Genomic DNA, 14,793 nt, shown 5'->3' with positions numbered 1-14,793 from the left:
TGGCTAAACATCTTGAGAACTGACTTTCTACACACACTAAAACTAACACAGTTGCTCCGGGACCCCCTTAGTTCGCGGCCCCCAAACTTGCCCAGCTCTCACAGGACCACTCCCTCCCGCAGCTGCATTCTGGGAGCCAAGGTCCCAATCTGGCCCAGGAATTCGTAGACTCGGCTCCGCCTACCTTCGGGCTCCACCCCAAGGGCCTCCTCTAATCTCATCTGTTCTCCAACACCGCCCTCTGCCGGCCGTTCCTCGCGTAGCCCACTCCATGAGCCCCTTCCGGGTGCCCCGGAAGCCGAACTTTCTCTTCCGGGACGAGCGTCCGGGGGCCGCACGTGTCTGTGGTGCCGCGACTTTTATCCGGTGGGAGGAGACGTGACTGGAACTGTCTCCCGGAGGCAGCGAGCCGAACCGGAGCCATGGAGGGCCAGAGCGTGGAGGAGCTGCTGGCAAAGGCGGAGCGGGACGAAGCAGAGAAGCTGCAGCGCATCACGGTGCACAAGGAATTGGAGCTGGAGTTCGACCTGGGTAATTTGCTGGCCTCTGACCGGAACCCCCCGACCGGGCTGCGGCACGCGGGACCCACACGGGAGGCCGAGCTGAGGGCCCTGGCGCGGGACAACACGCAGCTGCTCATCAACCAGCTGTGGCAGCTGCCTACCGAGCGCGTGGAGGAGGCGCTGGTGGCACGGCTACCGGAACCCAACACTCGTCTGCCGCGCGAGAAGCCGGTGCCCCGGCCGCGGCCGCTTACTCGCTGGCAGCAGTTTGCGCGCCTCAAGGGCATCCGTCCCAAGAAGAAGACCAATCTGGTGTGGGACGAGGTGAGCGGCCAGTGGCGCCGCCGCTGGGGCTACCAGCGCGCCCGCGACGACACCAAGGAGTGGCTGATTGAGGTGCCGGGCAATGCCGACCCCATGGAGGACCAGTTCGCGAAGCGGATTCAGGCTAAGAAGGAACGGGTGGCCAAGAACGAGCTGAACCGGCTGCGTAACCTGGCCCGCGCGCACAAAATGCAGCTGCCCAGCGCGGCCGGCATGCATCCTACTGGACACCAGAGTAAGGAGGAGCTGGGCCGCGCCATGCAGGTAGCCAAGGTCTCCACTGCCTCTGTGGGGCGCTTCCAGGAGCGCCTCCCCAAGGAGAAGGCGCCCAGGGGCTCTGGCAAGAAGAGGAAGTTTCAGCCTCTTTTCGGGGACTTTGCGGCCGAGAGAAAGAGCCAGTTGGAGATGCTGCGAGTGATGAACAGCAAAAAGCCTCAGCTGGACATTACGAAGGCCACCAATAAGCAGATGAGAGAGGAGGACCAGGAGGAGGCGGCTAAGCGGAGGAAAATGAGTCACAAGGGCAAGAGGAAGGGGGGCCGACAGGGTTCTAGGGGTAAGAGGACAGCGGGCACGCCCCGCCAAGGAGGTAGGAGGAAAGGGGGCTTGGGAGGCAAGATGAATTCCGGGCCCCCCGGCCTGAGCGGCAAGAGAAAAGGGGGGCAGCACCACGGAGGACAGAGGAGGAAGTAAATTTCATCCGTGGACCTTCTCCGAAACCAAGAACTGTACTTAATGCTAAGTTCTAGATACAGTCCCCAGATGCACAAGATTTGGCCCCTGCCTTCATTGAGCTTCAGGTTAAAGGGCCAGGTTTGCCCTCCTCTGAAGATGATAGGTAAATGTTGGACTGGACAAATTAATGTATTTCCCACAACCAAAACTCTGGCTGGAAATTAAAGGTTGTATTTAAGGACATCTGAATTAGGGAAAGAATCTGAAAACTAGGAATGAGTTTTACTTTTAAACAGCCTTTTTTTTTCTCTTTAAACCTTGGATGGGGTTTAAGGGAGAGACTTAATAGCTGGTTTCTGCATTATTTTGATGACAAATTTGTGTATTTATCAAAGCATGTGGGAATAGGTTACATTTTCAGAACTGTTGTAAAGGTTTTATAATAAAAATGTCTGTGTCTAATATTGCTTTTAACTTTTTGGCTATTGGTACAAATCTTAAGTAAAACCAATGACCTGGATACCTGGTACAGATTATCTTCATTTACTTTCTAGAAAACATAGCAGCTAAATTATGATTTCAGCATGTATTAAAAAAACTCATCCTACTTTTGGTGTCATATATATAAACAGATATAAAGTGTGTCTCTTTCAAAAACAAAATTTGAAGCTTCTCAACAATGAAAACATTAATTTGCTGTAAATGATAAATTTGGGCTTCACTAAATAATGGTAATAATCCTCAATTGTAATTTTTTTTTAATGTTTATTTATTTGGCTATGCTGGGTCTTAGTTGCAGTATGTGGGATCTAGTTCCCAGACTAGGGATTGAACCCAGGCCCCCAGTATTGGGAGTGTGGAATCCTGGCCACTTTACCGCCAGGGAAGTCCTAATTTTAAACTTAAATATTTATCAGTATTTATATCCCAGATTTTTTTTTAAGCTTCAAGTGGGATCTGTTTGGGGAAGAGAGAAAGAAACCTACAAAATTCTTACTTGCAATATTACTACTATCTTTTGATTCATTTGTCAAATTGACCTGAGCTGATCTAATTAGGAGGTGAAACATTTACAGTTATCCTGGATGTCTTTCCCTGACAGATTTCAGTAACTCATCTTTGTGAAACTAAATACCTCCTGAAAAGGATTCACTGTATACAGATCTAGAATGGGGGGTTTTTCTGTTGTTATAGCTCTGGGGAGCCACCCTACTCTTGCTTTTTGGTCTGAGACCTGATAGGAAATTGAGTTTGTCTCATTTTTACATTGTTGTCCAATTTTTATAAGTTACTTCTAGAAATTGCTATGAAGACGAGATTAATTCCGATTTCATAATAGGTTACTAAAAACACAGATGTTCAACTTACTGTCTCATACCTTCTGACAAAGTTGAACTGTGCCATCACTGATCATCGTTTCCACTGGGGCCTGGAGCACCTGCTGCTGTAGGCCCTCCCTTCTCATGTAACCATGGCAAGTTTTAACCATTGGTTAAAAAAAACATAATGGTATCCTGAACAGCTTTTTCCAAAGCCAAACCTTCTGACAAAGTTGAACTGTGCCATCACTGATCATCGTTTCCACTGGGGCCTGGAGCACTTGCTGCTGTAGGCCCTCCCTTCTAATGTAACCATGGCAAGTTTTAACCATTGGTTAAAAAAACATAATGGTATCCTTAACAGCTTCTTCCAAAGCCAAACCGTCAATAGAGCATTTCAGTTCAGTTCAGTTTAATGAGGAATTCCCCAGATCGGTAGGTGCCCAGTATGCTACTGGAGCTCAGTGGAGAAATAACTATAGAAGGAATAAAGGGATGGAGCAAAAGCAAAACCAATACTCAGTTGTGGATGTGACCAGCGATAGAAGCAAGGTCTGGTGCTGTAAAGAGCAATATTGCATAGGAACCTGGAATGTTAGGTCCATGAATCAACGCAAATTGGAAGTGGTCAAACAGGAGATGGCAAGAGTGAACGTCGACATTCTAGGAATCAGTGAATTAAAATGGACTGGAATGGGTGAATTTAACTCAGATGACCATTATATCTACTACTGTGGGCACGAATCCCTTAGAAGAAATGGAGTAGCCATCATGGTCAACAAAAGAGTCCGAAATAGAGCATTTAACACCTTTTAAATTCTTCTCAACTGTATGGGATTTTTTGTTGTTTGTTTTGTTTGGGAATTTTTCTGGCTTTTGTTTTGTGACTTTATCTAGCAGTTGCACACAAAACTAGTCTTGTTTAAAAAAAAAAAAAACGGGTTTTTTGCAAGGTTCTTATTTACCGTTAAAACAAATTTAAATGCAGTTGTGTTTATTCTGAAAATACACTTAAGACAAAATAGCATTTTAAAGGGTTTGGGGTGGGGGTGGGGGGGACTGCCCTTGTTTCTCCCTCCCCCACGTCCTTGCCTTGTGAAATAAAGCGTTTTATCTAGAGACAGGAGAGAAGGCCAAAACCCTACGTAGCGGTTACCTGTATGGCAATTTCAAAGGTGGACGATGAGACTTTGCAGCTGGAGCAGTCGAAGTTTCCACTGGTGGGAAAATGTTCCGCCGCCAGGCGCTGTGGCTGCGGGCGGGGGACCGCGCGGAGCCTGTGAGCGGGCGCGGCGGGGTGGGCGGAGGAGAAGCGGAGGCCGGGATTGGCCGGCGGCGGAGGGGGCGGTGCCGCGGGAGGAAGACGGCTCAGCCATGGCTGCCGCCGGCGCCCGGGTAGTGCACTTGCTGAGGCTTCTGCAACGCGCAGCGTGAGTGCGGGGCCGGCCGGCCGGGCGGGCAGGCAGGGGACCCCAGGGTGCGGCCGAGCCCACTCAGCCCCCGGGGAAGGGACCCACCTGGACCCGCGCGTTCTAACTCCGAACACTTTCCGGGACGCGGTACTGGACTCAGCTGTCAGTGTGCCAAGTAGCCAAGCAGCCAAACGCAGCCACTTGTGCTTCGCCTGATCTACCGTTAAGGAAACTAAGGTCGAGAGAGGAGACCTCCAGGTCCCAGTCGAGGCAGACAGCGGACAGCTTGGCACAGTGACTAAGACAAATGCATGTATCCAATCAGCACATGTATACTGGGTGTATGGTTATGCACCAGAGACTATTCTAGGTGCTGGGGATACAAGGACAAAATGCTTTAGATCAGTTTAAAGTTAGCAGAGAATTGCATGAGGGTAGCAGTGAAGTTAGGCATTGGTTCAGTGGTAGCATTCTTGTGCTACCACAAGAGAGGTAGACCTCCTCTCGTGGGAGGTCTGGTTCTGATTCCTGGCCAATGCAATGTCCTTATTTTGGGGCTTCCCAGGTGGCACAGTGGTAAAGAAACCCCTGCCAATGCTGACACAAGAGAGGCGGGTTTGATCCCTGGGTGGGGAGGATCCCCTGAAGAAGGAAATGGCAACCTGCTGCAGTATTTTTGCTTGGAAAATCCCAGGGACCAGTGCATGGAGTCACGAAGAGTCGGACATGACTTAGCGACTGAGCACGTGCACAGGGGTGAAACCGGTCTGTGCAGAATGCGGTCTGTGCAGAACGCAGGGGACAGAGGATGCAGGAGAGAGGGAGGGATGTGAAGACAGAAGTGAACCGCAAAGGGACTCAGTCACACATATACATGTATACATTCTCCCCCAAACTCCCCTTCCATCCAGGTTGCCACATAACATTGAGCAGAGTTCTATGTACTTGCTATACATTAGGTCCTTGTTGGTTATCCTTTTTAAAACAGCAGTGTGTACATGTCAGTCGCAAACTGGGTTGCAGTGGGGGGAGGGGTGCGGGGGTGGCAGGGGTTGGGGGGTTGATGATGCAGGAGAGCAAAGGAAGAACTGTTGGCAGTGATGTTTTGAGAAGCTCAGCAGAGCTGAGATTTAGTGTGCAGGGGAGAGGTTGGCCTTTGCTGAGATATGGCCAGTTTATCAGTGATAGCAGGAAGGAAGTCAAAATAATTGTGCCAGACCCAGAAGGTGTGTAGATGAGAGCCTGGCTGTAAATTTGCAGAGTTCAGGAGGCCAAGGAAATGGAGTCAGCAGGATGTGGGTGAGAAAGAGAGAAACCAGAGGATGAGCAAGCCAGAGGGGAGAGGAGGGTGAGAGTTTCAAGCATGAAACTCCTAACTTGATGACAAGGATCAAATAAGGGGAAGGCTGGGACATAGGGGACAAATGGAGGTCCAAAGAAGGCAAGAGGGAGTAGGGTTCAGACCACAACTGAGGAGTAGAAATGATGAATTGAGGTAGCCTGAGATCCAACCAGTCCATTCTGAAGGAGATCAATCCTGGGTGTTCGTTGGAAGGACTGATGCTAAAGCTGAAACTCCAATACTTTGGCCACCTCATGCGACAGGTTGACTCACTGGAAAAGACTCTGATGCTGGGAAGGATTGGGGGCGGGAGGCGAGGGGGACGACAGAGGATGAGATGGCTGGATGGCATCACCGACTGGATGGACATGAGTTTGAGTGAACTCTGGGAGTTGATGATGGACAGGGAGGCCTGGCGTGCTGTGATTCATGGGGTCGCAAAGAGTCGGACACGACTGAGCGACTAACTGAACTGAACTGAACTGAGAGCTTGTAAATTATATAACAAAAAGAGAAGCGGAGTGTCCTCCCACAGTGTCGAATTTTCCTTCCCTTTGAGCCCCTCTTCTTGTCCTGGAGGGACGTAAAGCAGAGAAGGACCTAGAAGGTAATGCCAAGTGAAGGACATCGCTGGGACCCTGCATTATTCGGTTTTCCCCGCGGGAGCCTGCAGATGGCTCAGGCCCTCCGGGATGCTCCAGGAGAAATGTGGCGCTTTCCGCCGCGCCCACCAGATGGCAGCCTCGACTCACGCTGGCGACTCACACCCGCCCACGCCCGTGTTCACTTAATTCAGTGTTTGAGATCTTGACCATCATTGTCTTTAACGCTCTTCCTTCCTTCCCCTTTCCCTTCTCCTCTCTCCCCTCTCAGATGTTTTCATTCCAAGTTTTGAGGCGGGGGTCGGGGGTGGCAGGGTGGGGGGTATGCACGCGCTTACCTGCGAGTCCCACCAGGACAGGGTCCCGCAGGCAATAGAAACACAAACCCTTTTGCGAGGCTCAATCGGATGGCGGTCAACAGAACAGGAAGCCAGAGAAGGGACTGACCAAGGACTAGGAGGCGACCAGGATGTGGAAGTCAAGGGAGGGAACCTCTAGAAAGACGAGCACACGGGCTATCTGTAGAGGAGCTGACTGAGGTGAGGGATTGGGGAGAAGAAGGTGACAGGTGCGATCTCGGTTTAGGGGGACACGGAGGGCGGGTCCGGGGAGGGGACGAAATCCCGGAGCAGAGAAGGGCCGGAGGCGCCACGTGGTGACCAGGGGGGCCTGCCGGCCACAGAGGGCTTCCAGAGGAAGCAGCCCAGAGCCTGTTTGAAGGAAAACCAAACACCCTGAAGACAATGGGAAAATACAAGGAAAGTTCGGGAGGAGAGAGGTGGGGTTTGAGGTGCCAGTCGTTAACACTGGGTCAATTTGGCGAAAGCTCCTAACCTAGTAAGAAGTGAGACCTCATCTTCAACTTTATTGTTAAGTTTAAGTGCTACAGCCCAGGAGCACTCATCTCAGTTCCCCACGGCATTAACTGCTGCTTGAATAATTCGCAGAAGAATGATCCTCCAATGCTGGAAAGACTCTGAGTTGGCTTTTTGTCCATGGTGGTTTCTGGCTTTTTCTATCGTGCAGTGTTTGTCAATAGCCGCTACTTTGAAAGCATCTTAAAACTAGAATGCAATGTGTGTAATTTTAAAACTTCCTAGCTTCAGATTTTCTGGTTTCACTCTGTTTTTTCTTTTTCTGATTCCCTAGATGCCAGTGCCCAAGTCATTCTCATACTTATTCCCAAGGTAATAATACATTTTGTGTTTAGCCACAATTTCAGTTTCCACATTTGGCAATGCATTTGGACAAAGTCAAAGCATGTGAGAGGAAGATTGATGCAGATAGTTGCTTTGCACTTGAAACTGGTAACATGTAGTTCTAATTATCTGGAGAAGGATCGGCAACCCACTCCAGTATTCTTGCCTGAAGAATCCCATGGACAGAGGAGCCTGGTGAGCAACAGTCCATGGGGTCGCAAAAGAGCTGGACATGACTGAGCAACTGAACAACAGTTCTAATTATGTCAGCTGAATGTATGCTACTGATTATGTGTTTGGCTCAAATATATACTTAATGCTATTTATAATGTCTTTCTTTTTGAAATAGAATTATTTGCCAAAGCTAAAAATGGTAATGCAAATAGGATATTAGGATGGTCTGAGTTCATCAAACAGAATTAATCAAGATGAAATCTTTGAAAGGTTCTAATACATTGCAAAAAAGAGTCTAAAGAACAGTGTGGTTCCCAGAAGGAAAAAAAAAATTTGTATTGATGTTTAAAATAACACTATTTCTTAATAATTAAAAATGACAAACGTTTTCAGTTCCTATAGACATCTTAATCCTTACCAAGTCCATTGTCCACAATGAATAGCCAGAGCTCACTGTAAGTTCAACATTGTCCCCAGCATGTCACATGAATTATGCTGCTGCTGCTGCTGCTGCTAAGTCACTTCAGTCGTGTCCGACTCTGTGTGACCCCATAGACAGAAGTCCACCAGGGTCCCCCGTCCCTGGGATTCTCCAGGCAAGAACACTGGAGTGGGTTGCCATTTCCTTCTCCAATGTGTGAAAGTGAAAAGTGAAAGTGAAGTCGCTCAGTTGTGTCCGACCCTTAGCGACCCCACGGACTGCAGCCTACCAGGCTGCTCCATCCATGGGATTTTCTAGGCAAGAGTACTGGAGTGGCTTGCCATTACTGACATAAAAACTGATTTCACCTTTTAGGAGAAAAGGTCACGTCCTAACAGTGGTAAGGGATGAAAAAGAGAGCTCTGCACATACAGGAGCCTAAGCAGAAACTCACCAAGAAGCTGATTGGGAGTAGAACAGATAGAGTAACAAACCAAGGACTATTTCCTGCCATGAGAGTGACTCATTCTTTAGGACCAGCCAAGGGACCACCCCAGTCTTTAACAGCCATCCACCAAGAGGGCTGCCTTTTCAGCCCTCATTAACACATGCAGAATTTTGTCTTCAGCTGCTTTTCTGCAATTCTTAAGTTAGTTTCAACAACAAATCAGTAATGTTTCTATTTGGGGCAATAAAATTAGTAATTTAGAGAAAGATAATCTCAGTGTTTTCTAAGATTCGATTTATGTCTTTTCCTAAATTTTAGTTACCGGAGTAATAGACAACTTCTTTAAAGCCTATCAGTATCAAAGAAATTTGAAATATGATTAAGGATACCCTTACCCTCTACCAAAGGTAGATTGTTATTCAGTTGTGGTCTCTTTTCTTTGTCTTGTAAAAAAAAAAAATGGTAGTGAAAATTGTTTCGTAGACTTTTTTTCAATCTTATGACTGGTCAAGACTGATAACAATAAGTAGATGAAAACAAAGATAAAATCCACTAAGTAGAAACTTCTTATTGTTCCAATAAGGCAAAAAAAATTTTTGCCACAACTAAACCTGACACCTTGCAAAGAAATATCCATTTATAAAAATTTTTATTAAATTTCCCAGAGAAAACGCAATAGTTCCTAGGCATAAACTTGAAAAATATCTTAGTGTGATAAGTACCCTCCATAGAGAGAAGTTTTATTTAAATAATCACAGTTATTAAAGAAGGGTAAGCAGGACTTTAATGAATTAATTTACTAATAATTGTTCTCTAATAATAATCAAACTCCAATGAGTCTGGAGGATTTTTTCTAGCAGATTTTTACTCATTATGTTTTCAAAGGTATATTTTAATTTCAATGGAGAAAAAATTTTAAATAACTTTATTTTCCCAGTCTGCATCAAGTTAGCATTACATTCTCTTAAAATGCAGAGTTTAATTTGAATTGAATAGGCAACAATAAAACTGAGAAATGTATTTTAAGTAAGGCTTCAAAGGAAATATTTACATTCACTGCTGAAATCCCAACTTACTATCAAATAACAATATCTTTGCTCTGTTTCTGAGGCCTACTCTGATGCTAACTTTGTACTTCTAGCTCCTGGACTTTCACCTTCTGGGAAAACAACAGATTATGCCTTCGAGGTAGATTTAATTATTCATTCTTTTTTAAAAAATGTTTATTTCTGTGTATAATATTTGGCTGCCAAATCTTCGTTGCACATGCAGGATCTTTATTGCAGCGAGTGGGATCTTTTTTTTAGTTGTAGCATGCAAACTCTTAGTTTTGACATGTGGGATCTAGTTTCCTGACCAGGGATTGAACCCTGGCCCACCAGGGAAGTCCCCATTCATTCATTCTTTTATAAATGACCTGAAAAAATACAACCAGAGTATTTCCCTAATGCATTACTATCTCATTTGAAGTCTGTTATTAATTGATGTTCCCTAACCTTATTGTTTCGGAGAAGGCAATGGCACCCCACTCCAATACTCTTGCCTGGAAAATCCCACGGATGGAGGAGCCTGGTGGGCTGCCGTCCATGGGGTCGCACAGAGTCGGACATGACTGAAGCAACTTGGTGGCAGCAGCAGTAGCAGCAACCTTGTTTGGTCAGCACCTGTTTAGCAAAGTATTTTGTCAGGATAATGGAATATAAATCTTTTGGTAACATGAGTAATGCGTAGAATACTGTCTTCCGTACAGCCATTAAAACAGGACAGATTCCCATTTCTAAAAATTCCATCTTATATGTTGTATGATAAATCTTCTTTAGTTTTGTAATTATAACAACCCCAAAAGCAGTTCAAGTAATCTTTGAAGCAGGAATAAAGGAACAATTATTTCTGATGAATTTTTTATCACACTGTGATTACATAATTATATATTAAATCTCTGTCTCCTCCTAGTTCAGGGATCATAAATTAAAATGTGACCAGAGGCCTGACAGTTAATCATTCCAGGCGCAGACTGGGAGGATGGGGCTGAGCTGGCTGAGAGCACAGGCCCATCTGAAGGGTGCCATCTGCCCGTAGCCCCACTTGGTTGCTGCCACACTGGAATGCAACCAGTCCTGCATGATTGAGATCTTCCCGGGTGGTGCTAGTGGTAAAGAACCCACTTGACAGTGCAGGCGACATAAAAGATGTAGGTTTGATCCCTGGGTAGGGAAGATTCCCTGGAGGCAGGCATGTCAACCCACTCCAGTATTCTTGCCTAGAGAATCCCATGGTCAGAGGAGCCTGGTGCACTACAGTCTATGGGGTTGCAAAGAGTCGAACATGACTGAAGCGCCTTAGCGTGCATACATGCTGCCTGATTATTCAAGAGAGATAGAAATTCAGATGGTCACATTGTTTTGTTTTGTTTTTTTCCTTTAATTGGATAATAAGAGTTACTATCCAAACCAAAAAAAAAGAAAATCTAAACATAATATGGATCAAACAAAGCAAGTCTTCAGGCCAAAAGTAACCCATCATCCATCAGTATAAAAGCTCTTCTCTCGGCTGTAAACTATGAAGCCGTGTTTGTCTTCTTCATAGTTGTATTACCAGAGCCTAGCACATGCCTGGAACATAGCAGACACTCAGCAGTGTTGGTTGGATGAAAGGATGGATGGATGGAGGGATGGATACATGCATGCAGTGGGGGTTGGAGAGAGGAATGGTTGGATGAGTGAATGAAGGCATGAAAAATACACAAAGACAACAAGATTAACATTGGAAAATAAGATACTGAAGAATTCATTTAGGTGTGGAGGCAAGAAGAGGCAGGCATGTCAAGCTGAAGAAACAAACGAGGATTATGAAATGTTTGGGTAAAAATACATAATTCTAGTGTGTCTGGAAGGAATGTTTGCTTAAAGAAGTGTGATGTGTGTGAGGCCAGGTGGGGTGACTTAGAAGGCCATCCTGGGGCGTATATACTTTATTATCCAGACAATGAGGAACTGTTTCAGGGTTTTAGAAATGAAATAACCAACTCTCCAAACACCTGTCACTTAAATCTTTTATTTTTCCTCAGATGGCTGTTTCAACTATTCGATATGGAGCAGGAGTTACAAAGGAAGTGGGCATGGCAAGTATTTAAGATTTCTACAGTCTTCTACAATAAACGTTATATATATTTTACAACAAGCACATATTAACACCTGTTGATCCTTTGTTTTAATCTCATCTGATCTCAGAAGCTAAGCAGGGTCAGGCCTAGTTAGTCCTTGGATGGGAGTCCTTTATTTTGGACTTAATGTTAATTTTGTGAGAACTGTCTATTACATTTCTTGTGCAATCAAACTTAACTTCTAAGTTATTTTTGTTATTGTAGGACCTACAAAACATGGGTGCTAAAAATGTTTGTTTGATGACAGACAAGAACCTCTCCCAACTCCCTCCTGTACAGACAGTGATGGATTCCCTAGTGAAGAATGGCATAAACTTTAAAGTTTATGATCATGTGAGAGTGGAACCAACTGATACAAGGTATTCTTTTATTGTTGTTAAATTTACTTTAAGCAGAAGCCAATACATATCAGTGCTGATTGAAACCTGCCCCAGACCTGACTGTATAGCCCTCCAGGCTCCTCTGTCCATTTAATTCTCCAGGCAAGAATACTGGAGTGGGTTGCCTTTTCCTCCTCCAGGGAATCTTCCCGACCCAGGGATCGAATCTATGTCTCCTGCATTGCAGGTGCATTCTCTACTGTCTGAGCCATCAGAGAAGCCCTATTTAATGGCATGGCAATTTATTTCTGGAAATCCTGACATAATGGCATTCATTTTCCCTTCTCCAAGCTTCATGGAAGCCATTGAATTTGCCAAAAAGGGAGCTTTCGATGCCTTCCTGGCTGTGGGTGGCGGTTCCACCATAGACACCTGTAAAGCCGCTAATCTGTATTCGTCCAGCCCTGACTCTGACTTCCTAGACTACGTCAATGCCCCCATTGGGAAGGGAAAGCCTGTGACTGTGCCTCTGAAACCTCTGATCGCAGGTAAACACTGTCTATTTTATTTTACAATTGACAAAAGGCCTTAGGAAAGATGTTGGTTGTGGTGTTTAGGTACTAAATTGTGTCCAACTCTTTTGCGACCCCACGTACCATACTCTTCCAGACACTTCTGTCCATGAGATTCTCCCAGGCAAGAATACTGGAGTGGCTTGTCGTTTCCTTCTACGGGGGATCTTCCCAATCCAGGGATCGAACTCACATCTCCTGCATTGGCGATGCGAGATCATTGAGCCACCTGGGAAGCCCCGTTAGGAAAGATACAAGTCAGTAATTTTGGGGTGTATGTTTCCAAAGCTTTCTGATTTCTTCATTTAAATACAATACCTTGTTTGGAGATCAAAGTAGATTCAAAATTCATTCATATTTAAAATTCTGGTCTTCTTTACCGCACGGACAGAGGCAGTTTGGGTCAATGGTAGGGGTCTGCAGAGCTCAGCTATGAAGTCACTTCTTGGGGGAGAAAATGAAGGTCAGTGTTTATAGATGCATGAGACCCCTCTCTGGGCAGGTCTGTCTTCTGAGCCCTTCTCTGTTTTGTCCCACTTTGGCAGCCACTGGGGAGTTTAAGGGGAATGTTTGCTGTCATTTCTCTGGTGTTGTCTCAACCCTTTCTTCCACATGATGGCTCCTCAGCTGACCTGGGGCTTTGTCTGCCCCGGGACATGTGGCCAGCATGGCCTTGTCACGCTGGCCGACATCTGCTTGGTGGCTACACAGGACACAGACACGCAAACCCAAATCAGGTCCCCTCTTCTGGTCCACACAGACCTGGGGATCTTTTGGTCTTTTCTTTCCTCCATTTTATCGCTGTCGGCACATCACTGTTTAAGGCCTTAGAGCTCAAATGCCCTAACTGGAAAATATCAGCTTAAGGTCTTGTCCTCTATCTTCCCCACTCCTCCCCCACCCCCATTGTGCCAGGACGGGAGTGAGCTGACGGCAGATGAACGGCTTTGACGTGAACGAGGGATCAGTGGGGCGCAGCATAATTGATGCTGGAGATTGGAGCCCTGTGGTGAAACTGTGTCAGCATCACACAGAGGGGTGATTAGGAAAGTTTAGAAACTTGACTGAACTACAAAACCGCGGAGCCCAGCAAAGGCAGGGTGTCACTGTGCTTGCTGCCAAGGGGGAATAAAGATGTCTTTTAGAGATGGCAAATATGAGCTTTCTTCCCAGAGATGGCAAGAGGCCTGCTTTTGAATTCCAAGCTGCAGCTGCTTAAACTCTGGCCCTGGGGTAGCCCGGGGCTCCCAGAGTGCCTCCCTGTTAATATAGAAACAGATATCACATGAACACATTAAACAGACGTGTGTATAATACAAATGTGGATGCGGTACATACATGCTGGGCATGCATACATGTTAGCACCATACGGACATCAGACATACATGCTGACACGGATATAAGCATCATGCGTATGTATCAAGTACACATGCATTAGGTTTACATGCATGTTAATGTAGGCATGTACCTCATATATACTGAGTATTAATGCACGAGTAATTAATGCCAGCACACACACACGTTAAAGACAGATGCCAGAAAGGTAATGCCAGCACAGGGATCAGACCTGTTCCTCACATGTTAATGCAGACACAGTCATACACATCAAGCATGTGTGTGCGAAGTTGCTTCAGTGCTGTCTGACTCTGTGACCTCTGGACCATAGCCCACCAGGCTTCTCTGTCCATGGGTTTCTCCAGGCAAGAATACTTGGGTTGCCACGGGTTGGGAGTGGGTTGCCGTGTCTTCCTCCAGCGGATCTTCCCGATGCAGGGATCAAACCCACGTCTCCTGCATTGGCAGGTGGATTCTTTACCACCAGTGCCACCTGGGAAGCCATCCACATTAAGCATACACACACGTTAACACACACACATCAAGTGAGTAGACACGAGCAACAAAGCTTTCTTCTCTAACTTTGCTCCTTGTCTCCTGAGGTTGAATTAAGTGTCTCCACTGACCTTTACTTAGATGCTCTATTAAAATTAATTTTTTTGTTGTTCAAGTTCCAACTACCTCAGGCACAGGGAGTGAAACTACCGGAGTTGCCATTTTTGACTACGAACACTTGAAAGTAAAAACTGGTAAGAACTTCCTCTGTAAATGTTTTTTAGTTCTCTTAGCTTTCAAATCCACTCCCTTTTCTTTAATCCTAATGTTTAAAATTCAAAGAGTTACAGAATTAAAGAAAGTATGCACATAGACACATGTTCTTTCTTTGCCCAGATACATATAAGAGTAAGAAGCAGTCTAATAATCTTGTTTTTGAGAATTACCTACAAAAGCAGATTGAAATGCCATGAACCAGGGCCATTTTCC

The 14,793-nt window shown here is 45.9% G+C and overlaps 2 protein-coding genes across 6 annotated transcripts in view; both read left to right on the top strand.

The window, feature by feature from the left end:
- Window positions 1-306: 306 nt before the first annotated feature.
- RRS1 (regulator of ribosome synthesis 1) lies at window positions 307-1,964 on the top strand. The gene has a single exon (XM_055431711.2). It carries the CDS (start codon window positions 423-425, stop codon window positions 1,518-1,520), a length of 1,098 nt encoding a protein of 365 aa, XP_055287686.2. The 5' UTR covers window positions 307-422; the 3' UTR covers window positions 1,521-1,964.
- A 2,211-nt stretch (window positions 1,965-4,175) lies between these two features.
- ADHFE1 (alcohol dehydrogenase iron containing 1) overlaps window positions 4,176-14,793 on the top strand; it is a 34,036-nt gene continuing 23,418 nt past the window's right edge. For 2 of the 5 annotated variants that reach the window (XR_016039262.1, XM_055431708.2), the window contains exons 1-7: window positions 4,176-4,251; window positions 7,327-7,364; window positions 9,561-9,607; window positions 11,487-11,540; window positions 11,787-11,941; window positions 12,254-12,450; window positions 14,481-14,558. Coding sequence is in view for 4 of the 5 variants with exons in the window: in XM_055431708.2 (XP_055287683.2) it covers window positions 4,196-4,251; window positions 7,327-7,364; window positions 9,561-9,607; window positions 11,487-11,540; window positions 11,787-11,941; window positions 12,254-12,450; window positions 14,481-14,558 (625 nt within the window). In the remaining variant the exon portion in view is untranslated. The remainder of the gene's footprint in view (window positions 4,252-7,326; window positions 7,365-9,560; window positions 9,608-11,486; window positions 11,541-11,786; window positions 11,942-12,253; window positions 12,451-14,480; window positions 14,559-14,793) is intronic. The other 3 variants (XM_055431709.2, XM_088844448.1, XM_055431710.2) reach the window with 3 other exon arrangements.

The sequence above is a fragment of the Moschus berezovskii genome, chromosome 16, assembly GCF_049115385.1.
Source record: "Moschus berezovskii isolate FMDL1 chromosome 16, NW_MosBer_1.0, whole genome shotgun sequence".
Classification (NCBI taxonomy): Eukaryota; Metazoa; Chordata; class Mammalia; order Artiodactyla; family Moschidae; genus Moschus; species Moschus berezovskii.
This window is presented reverse-complemented; position numbering and strand designations above follow the sequence as displayed.